This window comes from Pseudonaja textilis, chromosome 2, assembly GCF_049901715.1.
Source record: "Pseudonaja textilis isolate UNSWEBS1 chromosome 2, rPseTex1.2, whole genome shotgun sequence".
In the NCBI taxonomy this organism is placed as follows: Eukaryota; Metazoa; Chordata; class Lepidosauria; order Squamata; family Elapidae; genus Pseudonaja; species Pseudonaja textilis.
In genome coordinates, this window is record NC_141991.1 from 157,084,717 (window position 1) to 157,104,960 (window position 20,244).

The 20,244-nt window shown below is 38.2% G+C and overlaps 3 protein-coding genes across 19 annotated transcripts in view; 1 reads left to right on the forward strand and 2 right to left on the reverse strand.

Moving 5' to 3' along the window:
* Positions 1-2,026: 2,026 nt before the first annotated feature.
* On the reverse strand, positions 2,027-6,641 carry COX17 (cytochrome c oxidase copper chaperone COX17). Its single transcript, XM_026713294.2, has 3 exons — positions 6,475-6,641; positions 4,611-4,728; positions 2,027-2,288 (listed from the first exon to the last, which is right to left on the reverse strand). The coding sequence occupies exons 1-2, from the start codon at positions 6,597-6,599 to the stop codon at positions 4,644-4,646; spliced, it is 210 nt and encodes a 69-aa protein (XP_026569079.1). The 5' UTR covers positions 6,600-6,641; the 3' UTR covers positions 2,027-2,288; positions 4,611-4,643.
* A 41-nt stretch (positions 6,642-6,682) lies between these two features.
* Positions 6,683-20,244, forward strand: part of CFAP91 (cilia and flagella associated protein 91) — a 51,198-nt gene continuing 37,636 nt past the window's right edge. For all 5 annotated transcript variants that reach the window (XM_087926135.1, XM_087926136.1, XM_087926134.1 and 2 more), the window contains exons 1-6: positions 6,683-7,698; positions 8,974-9,050; positions 15,494-15,651; positions 16,029-16,112; positions 17,039-17,095; positions 17,759-17,940. In XM_087926135.1, the coding sequence (XP_087782261.1) occupies positions 7,497-7,698; positions 8,974-9,050; positions 15,494-15,651; positions 16,029-16,112; positions 17,039-17,095; positions 17,759-17,940 (760 nt within the window). In that variant the 5' untranslated portion in view covers positions 6,683-7,496. The remainder of the gene's footprint in view (positions 7,699-8,973; positions 9,051-15,493; positions 15,652-16,028; positions 16,113-17,038; positions 17,096-17,758; positions 17,941-20,244) is intronic.
* The window catches only part of GSK3B (glycogen synthase kinase 3 beta), a 148,959-nt gene continuing 145,828 nt past the window's right edge, over positions 17,114-20,244 (reverse strand). For all 13 annotated transcript variants that reach the window (XM_087926154.1, XM_087926150.1, XM_087926146.1 and 10 more), the window contains one exon: positions 17,114-17,488. In XM_087926154.1, coding sequence (XP_087782280.1) covers positions 17,295-17,488 — 194 coding nt within the window. In that variant the 3' untranslated portion in view covers positions 17,114-17,294. The remainder of the gene's footprint in view (positions 17,489-20,244) is intronic.

Here is a 20,244-nt window from a genome sequence, read left to right on the forward strand (position 1 = left end):
ACTCCATTACCTCTGTAGGGTAAGAAGTGTACAGGGGCACAGGGCAGCAGCGTCAGTTGGATGGCATGGCAAATGGAGCACTGAGCAGCAGGGAGGCTAGACAGCCATGGCAAGTGGAGTGCAGGGCTGGTAGGGTGAGCAGAGCGCAAGAAAGCAGGCTGGCAAGGTGAACCAAGAACAGGGTGGCAGACACAGCTAGGGCTTTGCACTGTGGTGTTGTGATGGCAGGTTGTGGCATGGGGCTTGAGGAGGCACTCCTTGGTGGTGGCAATAGACCGAAGTAGAACCCTGGAGGCAGGGGCAGCTGGCTGAGATTGCCACTTGGTGAGCACCAATGCTCCTGCCACAATCAAGGAGTGCCAGTTGCATGATAGTCAAAAAGGCAGAGATGGTGAAGTGCCAACATGTGTTCAAAATTCTAAGTGTAGGCAGGTTGACAAGCACCTGAATGTTGATCAGATGATCATCAGATGATATAACAGCTGTAGTGTACAAATCAGTTTATGAACCTGAAGGAAGCAAGAATGATTTTCATATATAGAAAGATACTGAGATGTATAGGGGACTGTTTTAATGCAAGCTAGTTTTAGTCAGACTACCATTTTGTTGTGGGACTTGAAGATACTGAATTAGAAATGAGGAAACCACAACTTCTGTTTTAGGCATGAAAAGCAGCTGGGGGATTTTGAGCTAACTGTAATCACTCTCAATTCTGAGAAGAAAGTATTGTCCAGAAAGGGTATCATAGTGCAATTTTGCATGTATGCAAAAAAATATATGCTGGCCATCCTATTTCCCCTCTCACCCTGGTGAAGGCATCCAGAACAATGCTACCAGGAGCTATCTCAATGAGCATGCCCAGGAGCTTAATGTCCATTAAGTTCCAGGAAAAAAATAGTTTTATAAATGAGATTAACTTGACTTAAACATACAATCAGGTCAGGATACTCACTGTATTAGTGTTATAGTCTCTTAACTGCTTGCCCTAAACTAGTATGAAGAAAAATAATTCCTTTTAGGGACCTGTTGCAAGCTGCCCTTGAAGGTCATCTAGAACAATTGATCCAGAACACAGCAGCACACAGTTAGTCAGTCCATGTAATGCCTCTGTTGTGCAAGCTACACTGGCTTTCAGTTTTGTTCCAGGTGCTCATCAAGATGCTGCTCATCAAAGATCTACTTCAGCATTACAAAACCTGTCCACCTTGGTGGCCCAGCCTGGCGAAGGGAGCATGAGAGTTGCAGGTACATGTGTGCACTCACAATTCCATTCGCATGCGAGTGGAAGGCACTTGTGCTTGCGTGTGAAGCTCCACTCATGTAAGCGGAGTGCTTGTGTGAATGGAGCTTTGCACATGAGCACAAGTGCCCTCCACTCGCACATGTGGAGCTTCGCATCCAAGTGCAAGGGCCTACTGCTCATGCAGGTGGAGCTTCACGTGAGTGCTTGTCTGTCATGTGCATGGCCTGGTTTCAAACATGCCAGTCCATTAGTGAGCTGCGATTACAGGTTAGAGATCCCTGGTCTGTAAGGCACTTAAATTTTTCCCTAAGAACTTCTACTGCTCCTACCAGGCCAGAGAGAATGAGTCCTAAATATTGCTATCTAATGGAAGCTAAGTAGTGTACCTTTTTTATAGCAGTCACTTCCCTATATAACACTTTCTTTGGCCTCTTGGAAGTTCAGCAGACCTCTACCGAAGTCCGTTTTATATTACTCCAGATTGGCAGCTAGGGATAACTGTCTTAACTTAATGAGATTCCAGTAAAATGTTAGGCAATTATTAATGGTGGGAGAAGGTGGGCAAATCTTCTTTGCTTGTTCTACTAGAAACTTGACAGTATGTTTTAATTTGTATTCTTGCACTAAACAGGAGGCTGGACTTGATGACTTAAATGGCTTTTTCCAAACCCTTCATTGCTTTTTAATTAAGATGTGAGCAATTCTTCCTGAATAGTCTTCAGGAAACTGAACAAGACTCAATCCATGCAGACACATTTATTAATTCCAACAAAATTACCTGTATTCAGATCAAATTGCTTTATTGCTTGCATTCATAATATTTTATGTACAGGAAAGAAACAATCCTCTGTTTAAATTAGAACTTTAAATACTAAGAATAATTTATTGTCACAATTTCCCAAATACAAGGTATAGATTAAGGCAATATATTGTTGTGATTTTAAAACTTATATTAAATATTTTTCCCCATCTTCTCATAAAAAACATCAAAAAGCAATTCAACCAGTTGTGGAAGTAAAGTTTCCAATTATCCACAGTAAATCACCTAAAGGAAAAAGGAAAAAAACTATAAGAAACTGTTTGACCATCTATTTATATATTATTAAAACTCTCATTCCTGTAAGTTTTAATTGGAGGAAACAATGCATCATAGGGCAATAATGTCAGAACCATTTGAGATATATCTAATGGATTAACTGACAGAATGCATCCCAAATCAAGGACCCATGATTCCCACGGCATTAACATTTATAAAACATTTTATTAAAAATTTATAAAACATTTTATAACATAAAACTTATTATAAAAGTTTATGACATGATACAAAATGTCATAAAATATTTCCTACACTGATGCTTTGGCTGTCCTAAACAGTTCAACATGGGCTATTTTCAAGACAGATCTCCCAATGTATACCAACTTTTCCAGTGAAAGCAATACATAAGGTTCTATCATAGTTGAAGGCACTGAGGAACCTTGTCATGAAATATTTCTGAAAGGATAACCGAACAGGTCACCAATTCTCTAGTCATAATTATAGTTGTCTAGGACTTAACATTGAAAAAATACATTTGGACTATCCGTAAGAATATCCAGACATTAAAACAGAAGCAAAGAACATTTTTATGCAGTGCTTTTATGCATATGCCATTATGAGTAATGCTTCTAGTTTATACATTCAATTTGAATAAACCCAGAGATAATTGGGACAGGTTTTACATTCTGGTGGAAAAACCAGCACTAGTTTAATTCAGTTTCCTTTGGATTTGGACCTTCCTAAAAAGTTTTAGTCCTAATCTATTTCTTAGAACTTTTGGCTACCAGAACAGAAGTTTTTTTAAAAATTTTTTTGCAAACTATTGTTGGAGAATACTGGATTTCAATCACAGAACTAATTCATTCTTACAAACCTTGCGAAGTTTATTCCATTTTGCTGGAAGAGAGTATTACTCTTTGTATCTGCCCTATTCCAGGGCTTGGGTAAATTGAGGGTCCATGTAGTATCTGGTGTATCATGACCCTGTTACTTTAGTTGATGACTGATGTGTATATGATAATGGTTTGGACTATGCATGTGAAAAATTTTCCAATTAATCCTAATGTGTAAGCGTTAGATCTTAGAAGCAGCATGCAAATGTTTGATATATGAACATATTTTCTATAATATTTCAGTTTTCTTAGCAAAAAGATGGCAACAACTAGGATAACTCACCCTTCCATCCTTCCAAGGTGGGTAAAATTTGGACCCAAATTGTTGGGGGCAATTTGTAAACTGCTTAGAGAGGGCTGTAAAGCACTATAAAGCACTATATACATCTAAGTGCTATTGCTATAACACAGGAGATTGGTCCTGCAGATCCTTCAATGGAGAAAGGGAAGCTGGAGGCCTCTGACAAGCCAAAAATCAGTTGATTTATAAATAAATATATAAATTAGTTAAGAGTTAAAATAGGATAAAGAACACTGGGGACCTGCTTCACCTATAGTAATCCTACACATTGGTTATTTTTTCCTTTAGGGTTAATATATTTTCAGATTTTTCTAAATTCACAAATCAGCAGGATATGAATCCTATGGTGGGGTTATCATATGTTACTACTGTAGATATGGATAGGACAATCAGTTATAAAGATCTTTTCATTTTGTTGTTGACAGAAATCAACATGAGAATACTGTTATTGGAAAATAAATAGCTTTTAAGGCTTTGAAAAATAGCATTTGGGGAACATATACCCTGCAGACAAAAAGTGACGAAGTTCATTGATGACATATTCTTAATCCCTTTTTATATTCCTAAAGTGTATATTAAAAGTGACCCAATCTGTGAGGATGCAGCCAATTTACCATTGATAACGTTGAATTTATGTGCTATTAAGTAGAATATGTGTATAATTAAAGTAAAAAATTATACTTCCCTCCCAAAAATAACATTATATCTTAGTAAGAATACTTGGCTCATTCAATTTAATTGTGCCAAGTCCTATTTCCAGTAGATAAATAAAGCAGATAAAATGTAAGAAGGTATTTCATCCATAAATTATGGTAGGATATCTGTAACTCTGGAGAAATTAGAGTTTTAGGCTTAAAAAGGAAAATAAGAAAGACTGCTAGTAAGTATAATTAGAGAAGAAAAACTATTTAGTTTCATTGCAGCAAAACAGGGCTATTTTAGATTTTCAAACTAAAATTAAAATTTTCAAAACACACGACAAATTGGAAACAGGAAGAAAATACATTATGCATATTATAGATTATGCAAGTTTTGCACCCACAAAAGTTTCTATACCCACAAATGCAGTGGTAATTGCTAGGAAATTATATTTTCTGATTAAACTATGTTTTGGTAAATAGCAATTTAGTCACCTACCTATGAAAGATTCCAATATATGACTCATCTTGTTCATATCTTAAAACCCAAAGCTCTCATGCACTCCTTGTGAGCTTCAATAAGATGGCCACAGTTTTCTTCTCCTTTTTCGATAATGCTGCAAAACAACATTTCCCCTTTAAGTGATTTCACAAATCAAGGCCTCAACTAAGTTGATGAGCACTGGACTTCAACTCTGAGTCTGACTAGCTGTAATACTTCTATGTTACCAAATTGTTCTCCTTCCCTTATCCAGGTTATTTAACATAGTCAATCTTATGTAGATATACAGATACAGATGTTTCTCAACCACTTTGAAAATAATAGGTTGTAGCTGCCTTCCTTTTTCTAGAAGAAATTAAAAAGAGGTTATTCTGCATCTACCAAGCTTCTTTCTCCAGAGTGAGAGGTGTTGGGACAGTGAGAAGATTACTTTCATTAATTTTTAAGCTGTCAATCGTTGGAATAAAGCAATTTCTGTCCAGGAACATAGACTTTATTCTGAGTAAAAGGAAATAAAACCACTAGTGCAACTGTTTCAGAAAAGATTGGGAGCCTTCTGCAGTTTTGCAGGAAGAGGTTAAAATCTGGGTTCATATAGAAAAGAGTCTGGACAGTCAGCCTCCTGCCTCAGCTTCTCCCCTTGATTAGTCCTGTGGTTTGGCTGGGAGCGAAACATGGCATAGACACACAGATTCTCCAAACTTCCAGAAACAGTATATCCCCCTGCTATCTTTCTGGCCTTGGTGCTGGAGATGTGGTATGGTGCAAGACACTTGCAAAACATTTGCAAAGGAGAAACTTTACCTTCAACTGCTGCTATCAAAAGCTCTACCCTCATCTACCCAGGACTAGGTTTGTTTTAAAATTTGAGGCTAGTTAAGTTATAGTTATAGTTAAAAGCAAAGTTAAGCTTTTCTTTTAAGCTGCTACTGCTGCTGCTGTTATTTCTAAAAAAAAAACAGTTGTCTTAATAAATCTTTTTTTAACTAGGTATTAGAAATTATGATAATCTGCCCACATATATTTTAAATATATGGTAAAATGAACTGTAATGATGTTAAGCTAGATACTTTCAAAACTGTAATCAAGAAGTTCTCGAGACTTGTAAATTTTAGGATTAAAGAATAGCTTCAGTATATTTGAATAAGACTAACCCAGCCTCTGCTTTTGCAGTTTTTGGAAAATGAGGTTATTATATTAAAGCACATTATTCAGCAACTTTTTAACAGTAATCAGGTGGTAAATTGCTCCATATTAAAATTAATTTGGCAGTTCAATAATTATTAGCCACTTCATAAGTCTGTGACTGAAGCCACAACATATTTTGTATATAACTAAATATAAAGTGCCACAAAAAAATTTAATAATGTGATTTTATTCTTTCCCAGGCAGTCTCTTCTAATAAATCGTTTGTACTAGCACTAGCAGGTTTTTGAAAACCGAGTTTAAAATATTTAACAACAGTCTTTCAAGTTTAGAAATGAGCTCTTCTGTTTCTGCTTCTCACCACTTCTACCCAGGAAGAAATAACGCGTTCATTTTAGAACAAGATGCGGGACTATTTTACGACTTAATCGGGAAAAGGCACACCTCTGTTGCTCCAGCAACGAGGCGCTTTCTCCTGTCCAGGAATAATTGAGACAAACTTTCTCCCAGCCGTTTCCCGACTTTGGTCCAGTCTGGGAGAAGCGCTAAAAAATATCCGGAGGGAATTTGCTTCTGCGGTTTGGCTAGCCAGTTCGATACCGTTTGCCGACGCGCAAAACTGTCCATCGCGCCCCACGCTTCCGCATGTCGCGGCGAAGTCCCTAATTTACCCACGCGCCCTTTTCTCCCGTAACCCCCCGCCCCCGTTACCAACCAAGCGTCGCGCGCCTGCTTTGTCTCGGGGCAGGCACAACACGGCTTCAGCGAAGGCGGCGGCTTTTGCTCCGCCTGAGCGGGGGCTTGGAGACCCGCCGGATCGCACGATGCCAGGTTCGACATCCCTTCTACTTGCGCATGCGCACAAACAGCCAGAACACAGGCCTACAGGGAAGGAGTGTCTCGGATTTCCGCCGTCGCCACTAGGTTACGATACCGTCGTTTGTGACGTAACATCCCCAATGTTCTATGTATGCAAGCCGTCAACTTTGAAAAGGAAGAAGTGTCTTAATGCGGCGATGGAGGACGAGGCATTAAAGACTACTGATCACCTTTTTTACGACAGACTGTGTCTAATGATCCCCGAAGTAGCCGAACCGCAAATAAATCTTTTAAGATTGTTATTCCTTTTGATCTATGATTTTGTTTGCCGTTTTTCCCTACTTTTTTCTTTTATTCCCAGGTGGACTTTCGAACTACTGTATAGTTTTAAATACTAGTTTCGTTGCTTAGTTTGAATTATTGAAAGGTATATGTTTATATTGGGGCAATGCCCGTAAAGCTCGGCTAGGTGGCAGCAGAATGTTACAATAAGCCATGCCGGATATCTGAACAGAACAGAGAAGAATAATCCGAGGACATAGGACGGAAACAAAAAACAAAACACGGAAGACGTTTAAGTGGACACGTCCGTGAAGTCACAAAAGTCGACGAGAAGCAAATTCGTCCATCATAGCTCATTAGACTGGAATTTATCCTGGAATTTATCATACCCGTGGCTTCTCTTCAGTTTTCCGGGTGTCCGAGTTTTCAAGACAAATTCTCCCAGAAATATATTCTTAATGGAAATGCTCCTTTCTTAACTCCCCCAAATGTGAAAGATGAGCCTCGTTGATACCGACGATTGCTTCTTTTTTTTTTTCCCCTGGGCAAAGCGTCAAGAAAAGACTCCAAGTTACTGGCGCGGCGGAGCGATTTGCACTCCAACTCCAGCTCTATGGTATCGCTCCAGGAAGTGTCATGGAGCCCTTTCGTTCGGCTCTGTTCCTGTGGAAACGGTTGCTATGTAGACGGCGTCGACAACCTTCCCAGGCGGCGGCAGAGACCAAGGTAGCCGGCCGCAAGATGAATCAAGCGGTGACCGTTGTTCGGCCGCTGGACCACGCTGGGATCCGGTATCGCAGGAAGATGGCTCCCAACCGGGCTTTTGATTTCCTTTATGGTAACCAAGGGGACGCTGATGGGGCTTGCTTTTCTAGAAGTGAACTTTTCGGGAACCGACAGGCTTGATTTGCAGGGTCCACTGAGCCACAAACCAACCAGCCCATTTTAGTCCCGTTTGAGAAATAATTCTGTGGTTCGGTATATTCTGGACTAAGAAAATTGGTTTGGTCATCCTAATTAAACTTAAGAATAGGTAAAAGCGTCCTGAAATCAGTGCCACTGAGAATTAGTAGTTATAAAGTCCATCTTAAGAGCATATAGTCCCAATGGGTAGAGGAGAAATGACAGTTGTGCTTTTGTATGGAAACAGGACCAGACTTACCATAGTATGGACTTTTCAGCCCATCATAGGTATATATATCCTAATTTTTTCTATTACAGGTAACCCTCCACTTGCAACCATTTGCTTAGTGACTTCACAGTTACAATAGCACTGAAAAAAGGGTCTTACGACCAGTTTACACACTTATGATCACTGCCATGTCCTCATGGTCATGTGATCAAAATTTGGGTACTTGGCATGTATTTATGACAGTTGGACTCCCCTAGGGTCATGTTACCATTATTTGTAATCTTCTCAGCTAGCATCAACAAGCAAAGTCAGCAGGAGGAGCCAGATTCACTTAGTGATCACATGTTTCACTTAACTGTGGCGCAAAGAGTCATAAAATGGGGCAAAACTCACTTAACTGTCTTCCTTAGCAATGAAAATTTGGGGCTCAGTTGTGGTTGTAAGTAGAGGACTATCTGTGCTGTAATTGTTATATACCATTCACACTCAAAATTAATCTATGTGATAGGCACGGATCATTAACTTTATATGATTGTTATGGATATTATAATTATAATTGACTTGATTGTGAGTGGTACTTCTTAAACCATATTTCCATAACAAACTAAGTCACAAATTGTTCATCCTAACATTCTGGTTTTTCTGCTTTGACTTTATAATAATGTTCTCTTTGTTAAAGTTTGAGTTCATTTGCAAATACTTATCTATAGATTAATTTTTACTTGCTTTGTTTACTGGTTCATTGAATAACTTGATTGCTTTTGCATTTCTCTACTCCATCTTATTTATAAAAAGACAAATAAATATTAATAAAAGCAACTGAGAATTCTCAAGGTAACATCACATACCTACTTCATCTTTAAATTAAAATTGAAGCCATATTAGAAAGTTATGAATAAATGCATGCTTTACAGGATTGTATAGAATAATATACTTTGTTAAATTTATTAAAGTGTTTCCATTTCTGTATATGTATTTTAGATCCATTGTATGAGCTGTCAAGTGAAAAAGATCATGCACAAGCAAATGTCCAAGCTCATCTTATTCATGATGAAATGGTAGGTGATTCTAGTTTAAAACTATTTTTCAGAGCACTTGTGTTTCTGTGAAAAATAACTTGCTGTTGCTAGGTATTTTTGAAATCTATTTAATAGGAAATATAACTTTTTTAAAAAAGCATTGTTTCTACCTATATCTACACATATCATGTAGATATAGAATTTGCATGATTTCTTTGAATAATAATTTGAGATGCTTATGTAAACAGAAATTTCCAGCCTTTTTAGTACAAAAATGTAAGTAGTCCTGAACTTACAACAGTTCATTTAGTGACCATTCAAACTTACAGTGGCACTGAAAAAAGTGACTGATGACCATTTTTCACACAACCATTGCAGAATCCCTATGGTCACATGATCAAAATTCTGACATATTGCAACTAACTCCTATTTATGATGATCGCAGTGCCCTGGGGTCACGCGATCATCTTTTGCAAACTTCTAACAAGCATAGTCAATGGGAAAGCCAGATTCATTCAATAACTGTATTACTAACTTCAATCAGTTAACAATTGTGCCATAAAAGGTCATAAAATGTGGCAAAAGTCACTTAGCAATTGTCTTGCTATGCAACAGAAATGTTGGGCTCAGTTGTGATTGTAAGCCAAGGCACCTGAATAGTGGAATATATTGTATGTATGTAGATCTTTGGTTGTTCGGGTTTTCTCCCGCGTAAGATTTGAAGTATCTAGGCAACGTTTCGATGAAGTCTCATTCATCATCTTCAGGCTTCTGTCTCCAGCTCTGTGCTTCTCAGAGTAATGGAGATTGCAGCTGCTTCCTCCTTTTAACTGCCAGTGGGGGTGGAACTTGATTGGGTGGGGGCTTGGCTGTGTTCTGATTGGGTGGGGGTGTGTTCTCATTGGTAGGGGTTTGGCTGTGTTCTGATTGGTTGGGGGTTAGCCGTGTTCTGATTGGTTGGAGGCGTGTTCTGTTCAGGAGGGGGCTTGGTTGTGCTCAGGTTAGTTTTAGTTGCTGGGGATTTGAGCTGGAGAGTTGTGATCTTGCTGTTTGGCTTCTAGTTCGTGGTCCTGCTGCATCTTCATAGTGGGTGTTGGTTTGCTTCATGTATGGCTCAGAGGGGTTTGAAGTGGGTAGTGATGCAGCTGCAGTGCAGCTTCTGGTCCATGGTCGTTTCTCATTTTCTGAATGGGTGGGAGTCTGTTTTCTACATGGAAGTGTGGTGGTGGCATCTTGTGTGGCTCTCATGGGTGTGGGTCCAGTGTCCTTCTTCATGTTAGGTACTCGTCTGTTCATGAGGGCGGGTTTCCAAATGGCTGGAAGGCGGGAGGTGTCATCTCGTTTGTTCATGCTGTGTGGGCGTTTTTCTATCTCTATGGCTTCTCTGATTATTCTGCTGTTGAAGTGTTCGGTTTTGGCGATAGTTCTGGTATTTTTAAAATCAATTTCATGTCCTGTGGCTTTGAGGTGTTGGACCAGGAAGAGGTCGTTTCTTCTTTTTGATTGAGTTCTTATGTTCTTCAATTGGCTTATTCTTCTGTTAGTTTGTCCAATGTATGTGTTAGGGCAGGCTGTGCAGGGGATTTCGTATACTCCTTGGTTTTCTAATTCGATTTTGTCTTTGGGGTTTCTTAGGATGGTGGATATTTTTTTGTTTGTGCAGAATGCTGTTTTGATGTTGTGTTTTTGGAGGATCTTGCTAATTTTGTCTGTAGTGCCTTTTATATATGGGAGGAGGGCTTTTCCGTTTTCTTGTTCTCTGTCTTGGATTTTGGTTGGGGCTTCTTTTTGGATTAGGTGGGTAATCTTCTTTCTTTGGAATCCATTGGCTGTGAGTACGTTGGTGAGAGTGTGTAGTTCGGTTTTTGGTGTTGTTCATCGGCTAAGCATTTTGTTCTGGAGATGAGTGTCTTGGCTACGGAATTGATCTGTGCTGGGTGGTGGTGTGAGAGTGCATGTAGATAGCGGTTAGTATGTGTTTTCTTCTGGTAGATGGTGTGTCCTAGGGAGCCATCGGATCTTTTGTATACCAAGACATCTAGGAAGGAAGTTGATTGTTGGCTTCTGTTTCCATGGTGAATTGTATTTTGGGGTGTAGACTGTTGAGGTATGTGAGGAAGTTGTTCAGTTTTTCTTTCCCGTGTGGCCAGATTATGAAGGTGTCATCTACGTATCTGAGCCAGAGTTTGGGTTTGTGGTCGTATTTTTCTAGAGCTTGTGTTTCAAAGTGTTCCATGTAGAGGTTTGCGATGACAGGTGAGAGGGGTGATCCCATAGGTGCTCCTTCTATTTGTTTGTATTTTTGTCCATTGTAGGTGAAGTAAGTATTGGATAGGCAGTGGTTGGTTAGATCTAGGATGTGCTTGGGGGTTGTATTTGTTTTGGATGGCTGTCAAGGCTTCTTTTATTGGCACTTGGGTGAAGAGGGATGTGACATCGAAGCTTACTAGTAGGTCGCTAGGTTGTAAGTTTTGTTTCTTTATGATCTCGATGAACTGGAATGAGTTTCTTACGTGTGAGTTGATGGATTCTGCATAGGGTTGTAGTTGTTTGGCAAGAAATTTGGCCAGGTTTTGTAGAGGTGAGCCTATGGAGCTGACTATTGGTCTGAGTGGGGTTCCTTCTTTGTGTATTTTGGGGAGACCATAAAGCTTGGGGCATCTGGATGATTTTTCTCTGGGTATGATTCCTTGCTGGATTTCTTCACTGATGGGGGAGGCTTTTATTTTGGATTTGGTAGTTTTTTCTAGGTAGGTGGTGGGGTCTGTCTTTAGGGGTTTGTATGTGGGGTCTTGGAGTAGGTTGGTTAGCTTGGTTTGGTAGTCAGATGTGTTCATTACCACTGTCGCATTGCCCTTGTCTGCTGGTAGGATTATTATGCTGGTGTCTTCTTTCAGGTTAAGTAGTGCAGTTTGTTCTTCTTTGGATAAGTTGCTTTTGGGTGGTTTGCTAGTGCAGAGGATGTTGGTGATTTCGAGTCTGATTTTGTTAGCATCATCAGGGTTGGTTTTGGTCAGGCTGGTTTCAACTCCACATATGATGGTTTCTGTGGGGATGTGTTTGGGAGCGACAGCAAAGTTGAATCCTTTTGAGAGGATCTTGGTTTCAGCTTCAGTGAGGATCTTGTCTGAGATGTTGTGCACTGTTTGTTTCATGTGTGGCTGTGGGGGGGGAAAAGTTGGTTTCTGGCATTGTTGTAGTTTCCTGAGTTTGTTGGTCTGTGTGTCTGTCTTGAGGATGGTCTGTGTTTCGGCTCTCCAGACAGCATGAAACAAACAGTGCACAACATCTCAGACAAGATCCTCACTGAAGCTGAAACCAAGATCCTCTCAAAAGGATTCAACTTTGCTGTCGCTCCCAAACACATCCCCACAGAAACCATCATATGTGGAGTTGAAACCAGCCTGACCAAAACCAACCCTGATGATGCTAACAAAATCAGACTCGAAATCACCAACATCCTCTGCACTAGCAAACCACCCAAAAGCAACTTATCCAAAGAAGAACAAACTGCACTACTTAACCTGAAAGAAGACACCAGCATAATAATCCTACCAGCAGACAAGGGCAATGCGACAGTGGTAATGAACACATCTGACTACCAAACCAAGCTAACCAACCTACTCCAAGACCCCACATACAAACCCCTAAAGACAGACCCCACCACCTACCTAGAAAAAACTACCAAATCCAAAATAAAAGCCTCCCCCATCAGTGAAGAAATCCAGCAAGGAATCATACCCAGAGAAAAATCATCCAGATGCCCCAAGCTTTATGGTCTCCCCAAAATACACAAAGAAGGAACCCCACTCAGACCAATAGTCAGCTCCATAGGCTCACCTCTACAAAACCTGGCCAAATTTCTTGCCAAACAACTACAACCCTATGCAGAATCCATCAACTCACACGTAAGAAACTCATTCCAGTTCATCGAGATCATAAAGAAACAAAACTTACAACCTAGCGACCTACTAGTAAGCTTCGATGTCACATCCTCTTCACCCAAGTGCCAATAAAAGAAGCCTTGACAGCCATCCAAAACAAATACAAACCCCCAAGCACATCCTAGATCTAACCAACCACTGCCTATCCAATACTTACTTCACCTACAATGGACAAAAATACAAACAAATAGAAGGAGCACCTATGGGATCACCCCTCTCACCTGTCATCGCAAACCTCTACATGGAACACTTTGAAACACAAGCTCTAGAAAAATACGACCACAAACCCAAACTCTGGCTCAGATACGTAGATGACACCTTCATAATCTGGCCACACGGGAAAGAAAAACTGAACAACTTCCTCACATACCTCAACAGTCTACACCCAAAATACAATTCACCATGGAAACAGAAGCCAACAATCAACTTCCCTTCCTAGATGTCTTGGTATACAAAAGATCCGATGGCTCCCTAGGACACACCATCTACCAGAAGAAAACACATACTAACCGCTATCTACATGCACTCTCACACCACCACCCAGCACAGATCAATTCCGTAGCCAAGACACTCATCTCCAGAACAAAATGCTTAGCCGATGAACAACACCAAAAACCGAACTACACACTCTCACCAACGTACTCACAGCCAATGGATTCCAAAGAAAGAAGATTACCCACCTAATCCAAAAAGAAGCCCCAACCAAAATCCAAGACAGAGAACAAGAAAACGGAAAAGCCTCCTCCCATATATAAAAGGCACTACAGACAAAATTAGCAAGATCCTCCAAAAACACAACATCAAAACAGCATTCTGCACAAACAAAAAAATATCCACCATCCTAAGAAACCCCAAAGACAAAATCAATTAGAAAACCAAGGAGTATACGAATCCCTGCACAGCCTGCCCTAACACATACATTGGACAAACTAACAGAAGAATAAGCGCACGCATTGAAGAACATAAGAACTCAATCAAAAAGAAGAAACAACCTCTTCCCTGGTCCAACACCTCAAAGCCACAGGACATGAAATTGATTTTAAAATACCAGAACTATCGCCAAAACCGAACACTTCAACAGCAGAATAATCAGAGAAGCCATAGAGATAGAAAACGCCACACAGCATGAACAAACGAGATGACACCTCCCGCCTTCCAGCCATTTGGAAACCCGCCCTCATGAACAGACGAGTACCTAACATGAAGAAGGACACTGGACCCACACCCATGAGAGCCACACATGATGCCACCACCACACTTCCATGTAGAAAACAGACTCCCACCCATTCAGAAAATGAGAAACGACCATGGACCAGAAGCTGCACTGCAGCTGCATCACTACCCACTTCAAACCCTCTGAGCCATACATGAAGCAAACCAACACCCACTATGAAGATGCAGCAGGACCACGAACTAGAAGCCAAACAGCAAGATCACAACTCTCCAGCTCAAATCCCCAGCAACTAAAACTAACCTGAGCACAACCAAGCCCCTCCTGAACAGAACACGCTCCAACCAATCAGAACACGGCTAACCCCCAACCAATCAGAACACAGCCAAACCCCCTACCAATGAGAACACACCCCACCCAATCAGAACACAGCCAAGCCCCCACCCAATCAAGTTCCACCCCACTGGCAGTTAAAGGAGGAAGCAGCTGCAATCTCCATTACTCTGAGAAGCACAGAGCTGGAGACAGAAGCCTGAAGATGATGAATGAGACTTCATCGAAACGTTGCCTAGATACTTCAAATCTTACGCGGAGAAAACCCGAACAACCAAAGATCTACATATAAATACCCATGAGAACCTCAGAAAACAAATATTGTATGTATGTGTATATGTGTATATCCAACTTAAACATAAAACTATTAACTATCCATAATGCAACTCTTCAATAATTTTACACATTACTCGACATATGCAGTAGAGCAGAAAATTAAATTTGACAATTTTAAAGGTACTAATTAGCATACTTTTAGTTTACTTGTAAAGTTTTACTAGAGAGAAAATTCTGTTTCACAAGCAGTTATCTTTGTCTGGAAGGTATGGTAAATCCTGTACTGGCAGTTGAATATTTTAGTTATTTAAACAGTCTAAGAATAAACAAGTTCCAAAACAAACAAACAAAAACCACAAAAAAGAGAGCCCGTCTTAATATTTTCTTCATATAAATGACTTAAACAAGTGGATTCTTAAAAAGTTTGACAATTATCATATGTAGAATTATATTTGTATGTGTATATCACAATTATATACAAATACAAATATAATTCTACTTACGATAATTGCCAAAGTTTTTAAGAATCTACTTGTTTCATATAAGTCATTTATATGAAGAAAATATTAAGACTTGGGCTCTCATTTTTGAAGATGCCGAAGACATTGCCATGGATAGGATTCATTGGAAGAAACTTGCTGCCCTATGTGCTTCCTGCAAAAGGAACCAACGATGATGATGAATTATATTTGTATTTAAGCCTTAGATATAACATAATAATATATAATGTTGCACTTCTGTCTTTTTCATGTAAAAAGAGGAAAGTACCAGAATTTAAAGCCATGTTTAGTAATTTGATTCACTATCCATCGTACTTTGTGCAATTAGAAGAAAAAAATCCTGTTCCTCCATTCATTGATCGAAGATGGAGAGGAAAGGCACAGCAACGCTTTGAGACTTTTCAGCAACTTGTGGTGTAAGTGTCCTGATATTTTATATTAGTTACATGATGATTCAGGATACTGTTAGCGATTGTTGCAACCAAGTCTGCAGTTTAAATTTGATTTGAGAAATGCTATCTCTGGAATGAGCAACTGTTAAAGCATGAAAAACAGATCTGTTGAGGAAAGCTATGTAAATGTGACCCAGCTACATTGGGCTGGGCATATGGTTCCTAGTATATAAGAAATATAGTTTGAAAAAGTTTCACCATTTTCACTTCAAGGTGTTGTTGGTAGTTACCTACTGAAACCCCACTAACTTTTAAAAAACAAACTTTGTAAGAGATTAGTGTTACATTTCTCTGAAATATCAGATTCACTAATAATTTGTACGTATTATTTTTCTGTATAGAATCCCAGCTTCCCTTCAGGTGCCCAGAATTGAATATGAAGATCCCGACATTAATGGAAGGAATCGCTGGAAATACTTTGAACGGTGGGAAACATACAAATTAAATCTTAATGACCAAATTAATAGCTATTGCCAAAATACATTAGAAATGAAGATTCTTTCCTAATTTCAATTACCCCCTGCCCCAAGTACTTATAGCTTGAGCAGCGTCTTAATCAGATGCCTTGGTTAAAGGTAAATCTGACATGATGTAGAATGGTTACAAGAGGTCATGTGTGTTGTAAGATACAATACTAATTGTTTTTATCATTTAATAGTTCAAAATATTTTACTCTCTGAAACTTGTAAAATTTTGACACATACACACACACACGGTAACATGTTTGAAATGAAATTTGAGAATGAAAAATATATTTTTGTAATAGCTAAGAGAGACTACTGATTATATATTTTTAAGCAAACTTTTATTCAACTACAATCAAGAAATTCTACAAAATGATTTTAGGATAGATTTGGGATGGTAATATGAACTGTTATAAAATAAACTAAGTAAATTATGATTATCTTGTAAAACATGAATGAATAAAAGTATAGTCAAATGATTGATTAATAATGATACTAAGGTATTTAATTTTTGATTGAAAATATGAGATTATATGCAATGTAATTGTAATTGAAGACTACGAAATGGAAGCACAAAACAATTTGTAAACCAACCAGCACACTGTATGTACACATATGGAAGATAGCTTGATGTTTTTATGTTTTGTTTGTTTATGTTTGTTTTTAAAAACCAATGAAAATTAAAAAAAAAGAAATTCCACAGTTTTCAATATATACATAAAATAAGAATTAAAATATCCATAGACAGGTTAAAACCAGTTAGTTATTGAAAAGAGGTCAGTTAGGTAATATGTAGTTGCTGCTGAAATAAGAGTCTGGGGGATTATAAGTGAAGAAATATCCTTTTTGCTTCATTGGTTTATTCTTAAATTTGTGTTTATTTTTAGACCTTTCATCCCATTTGATAAGCCAATTCCACTGAATGTTGTTTATGCAATGTCAAAGTAAGTAATAAACCAGTATTAGTTCTAATGTTTAATCACTGAAATGATAAGTTTTTTCATATCTCAAGAAATTAGTTTTTCTAATAATTAAATTAAAAGGCATGAAAACAGCCTAAGACAAAATATTGTTAAGCATAGGGTGGCACACACAGATTCCCCCCAATCCCTGGGATGCTGATATGAAGTACACACATGTCTTTCAGTGGTGGGATTCAAATTTTTCTACTACCAGTTCTGTGGGTGTGGCTTGGTGGGCGTGGCAAGGGAAGGATACTGTAAAATCTCCAGTCAGTGGTGGTATTTGCCGGTTCTCCAAACTACTCAAAATTTCTGCTACTGGTTCTCCAGAACTGGTCACAACTTGCTGAATACCACCTCTGATGTCTTTATATCCTAGGAGGGAAGATTGGGAAAATGAATCAATATGTGTGTGTGTTGCATTATATTAAAAACAGAATCCAGGTACAGCAAAATATTGAGGAAAGTAATTTATAAAATGAAATAACAAGATTAAGAAGGTTTAGGAATGATGGAATGTAATATTTTTGAACCCCTTAGTAACATTGTGGAATGACAAAGCATATTATAATGTGACATAACTAAAGTCTTATTTTAATCATGTAGGAACTTTTGAAAGATGTTGTTTGGTTCCTTGCATTTTAGGTCAGAGCTACAGTCTCATCCAGCAAAATCCAAAGACAAACCAGCCTATCTCATTTCACGAACCGTGGAAACACAAACAGATTATCGGGATGGTGAAGCTCAGACAGACCCATATAGCCCTGAATACATAGTTCCTTCAGGTTCAATACCTGAATTGTTAACTCTTGCCACGCTGACTTGGGGTGAGTTTAAGACCTGATGAACACAGGGTACAATGTTTTTCTGTAATATAATTAAGTTCCCATGACATCACCCTTCATACCTTTGGCTTTCAAAGAAGAAACAACATCAGATATCTATTATGAGGGCACTTAAGACTTTTATCAATTCCAATAGCCAAGGTGCTTACAAAATTCACTGACTTAATTTGTGTTAGGAACTCTATTTGCCTGTCTGCCATTCTTCCAATCATTCTCCTGTCATTGGCCATTTAATAGCTGAGTAGTAAAGTTACAGAAATATAATAGAAGCAGGTGGAGATTTTAAGAATGGTCACATCCTACTCCATTTCTGCAGTATGTATTATGAGAGTCTTGGCTGTCTTTTCCAGAATTAGCCACTGGAGCAGAAATAAAAGTAGTTTCTGCTGCTGATCCATCTGTCAGAATGGAATAGACAGTTGGCTAAGCAAATCATAGCTCCTAAATGTTTGTTTGGCTGATCTGTTTTGGAGTTTCACAAACCTGTGCTCACATGACCTGTCAGTTTTTATTTTACCTTTGTGCACACATACATACACAAAAAAATTTTTAGTTACCAAAATTGTTGATACTATTATCTGATGTATAAAACTCTGTTTTACAGTTATCAACAATCTTCATCAGGGCATACATCTTGTCAACTGAAAGGAAGATACTATCTGGTTTCCCCACGTTTATATATTACCTATCTTACTATCCAAACTGAGAAAAAAATGTAATGTTTTGCCGTGTTCTAATTTACAAACAGGAAATAAAGAAAAGTAAAGTGAAATAATATCTACATCTGATTCAGCTCTAACAATAGAAGATTGTTGTAGATTTTGGCTATTTTGGATACTCTGATTGTAAATTTCACATTAATTATAAAATAAAGGGGTTTCATACCTAAATGGCATAGCAGAGAGCAAGCTCCCAAAAGAAGGCGATAGAACAAAGAAATTAGGATCTTATTTCACTTAATCATATTATTAAAACATTACTATGAACAATATTATTTTTGTACATAGCTCCTCTTTAAAAATTTGGCATAGAGCAAAGTGAGACAATGATGTAATTCCCCTTCTGCAGTCTGTACAATTCATATCTAGAGATGAATGGTCAACTGGGAAAAATTGCTTTTCTCTTTCAGTATACTTAATTTCCAGGATCTATTTATTTATTTATTTGATTTGTCAATTGCTTACAAAATAATAGGTATAAGTATAAACATGAGTAAGAATACAGGAAATAGGTACGAATAAATGGTGACAATAGGACAGGGATGGTAGGCACGATGGTGCTAGAAAATTATAGCGATTGAGATCTTGAAAAGGATTGAGTACCATCACAAAATCAGAACCTGCTCCAACATTTCAAAATCATAAAGTAATCTCAAATACTATTAAAGGGTTTGCTGCAACTCTTTATAGCAACTGTGATTATTGAAACTCAATTGGTAAATGTAGTGTCAATCTCCCTTTTTTTTCCAGTCTACCCAATTGCTGAGCTCTTTTACAAAATTGCATTTTTTAAAAAGCAGTTTGGATGAAAGATGGTGAAAATCTTATCAAATTGCAAGTGACACTAATATAGATGGTATACTTTTTATGTTAGAAGAGAAATAACATTCAAAATGTATTTGGTCAGTGAAATAGGCAAAGTTTACCACATGGAATAAATAAATGCAGAGGCATAGATTGCTTGCTAATGATATGTATGAAAAAGTTCTTGGAATTATAATTTATGTACAGCTAAATATTAAGTCAATAGTATGATGTGATTTCAAGCAAACATCCAAATAATGTTTCTTTTGCTGGGCATTACACTCTAAGAACAATAATTACAACAGGGCAATAATTACAATCAAAAGCCGGAAAATTAAGTTCAGTGGAAGAAAATTGAAGGAGCTGGGAGGGTTTAGAGTTGAGAAAATATGACTGCGTGGGATATGGTTATACTCTTTGAATACACTCCCAAAATGCATTAGAAGCAGGTTAAGATAAAGAAGATTTAGATAAAGAAGTCTAACAAAAAGGATCGACAGAATATAAAAATTACCAAGCAAATTTAAGGAAGATGATTTGTTTAAATTTTAAGATAAATCACTGGAGAAGGGATATGATACTTTTCAAACATATGTAAGGAATAAAACAATGGTTTTGTATTATAGGAAGGTAGATTCCAGTTTCCAAATTATGAAAAGCTTAGTAGCAGTAAGAAGGGTTTGACAGGAATGGGTGGATGCTTTACTTTGGATTTCAGCATTGAGGGAGAGATTGAATATGATGGTTTAAAATGACTTCTAAT

Excerpts from the sequence above, each read along its gene's own strand:
- COX17 (XM_026713294.2), bottom strand. The coding sequence starts at position 6,599 with ATGTCGAACCTGGCATCGTGCGATCCGGCGGGTCTCCAAGCCCCCGCT. Across the intron at positions 4,729-6,474 it reads AAGCAGGCGCGCGACGCTTG|CATTATCGAAAAAGGAGAAG; the intron begins GTTGGTAACGGG and ends GTTGTTTTGCAG.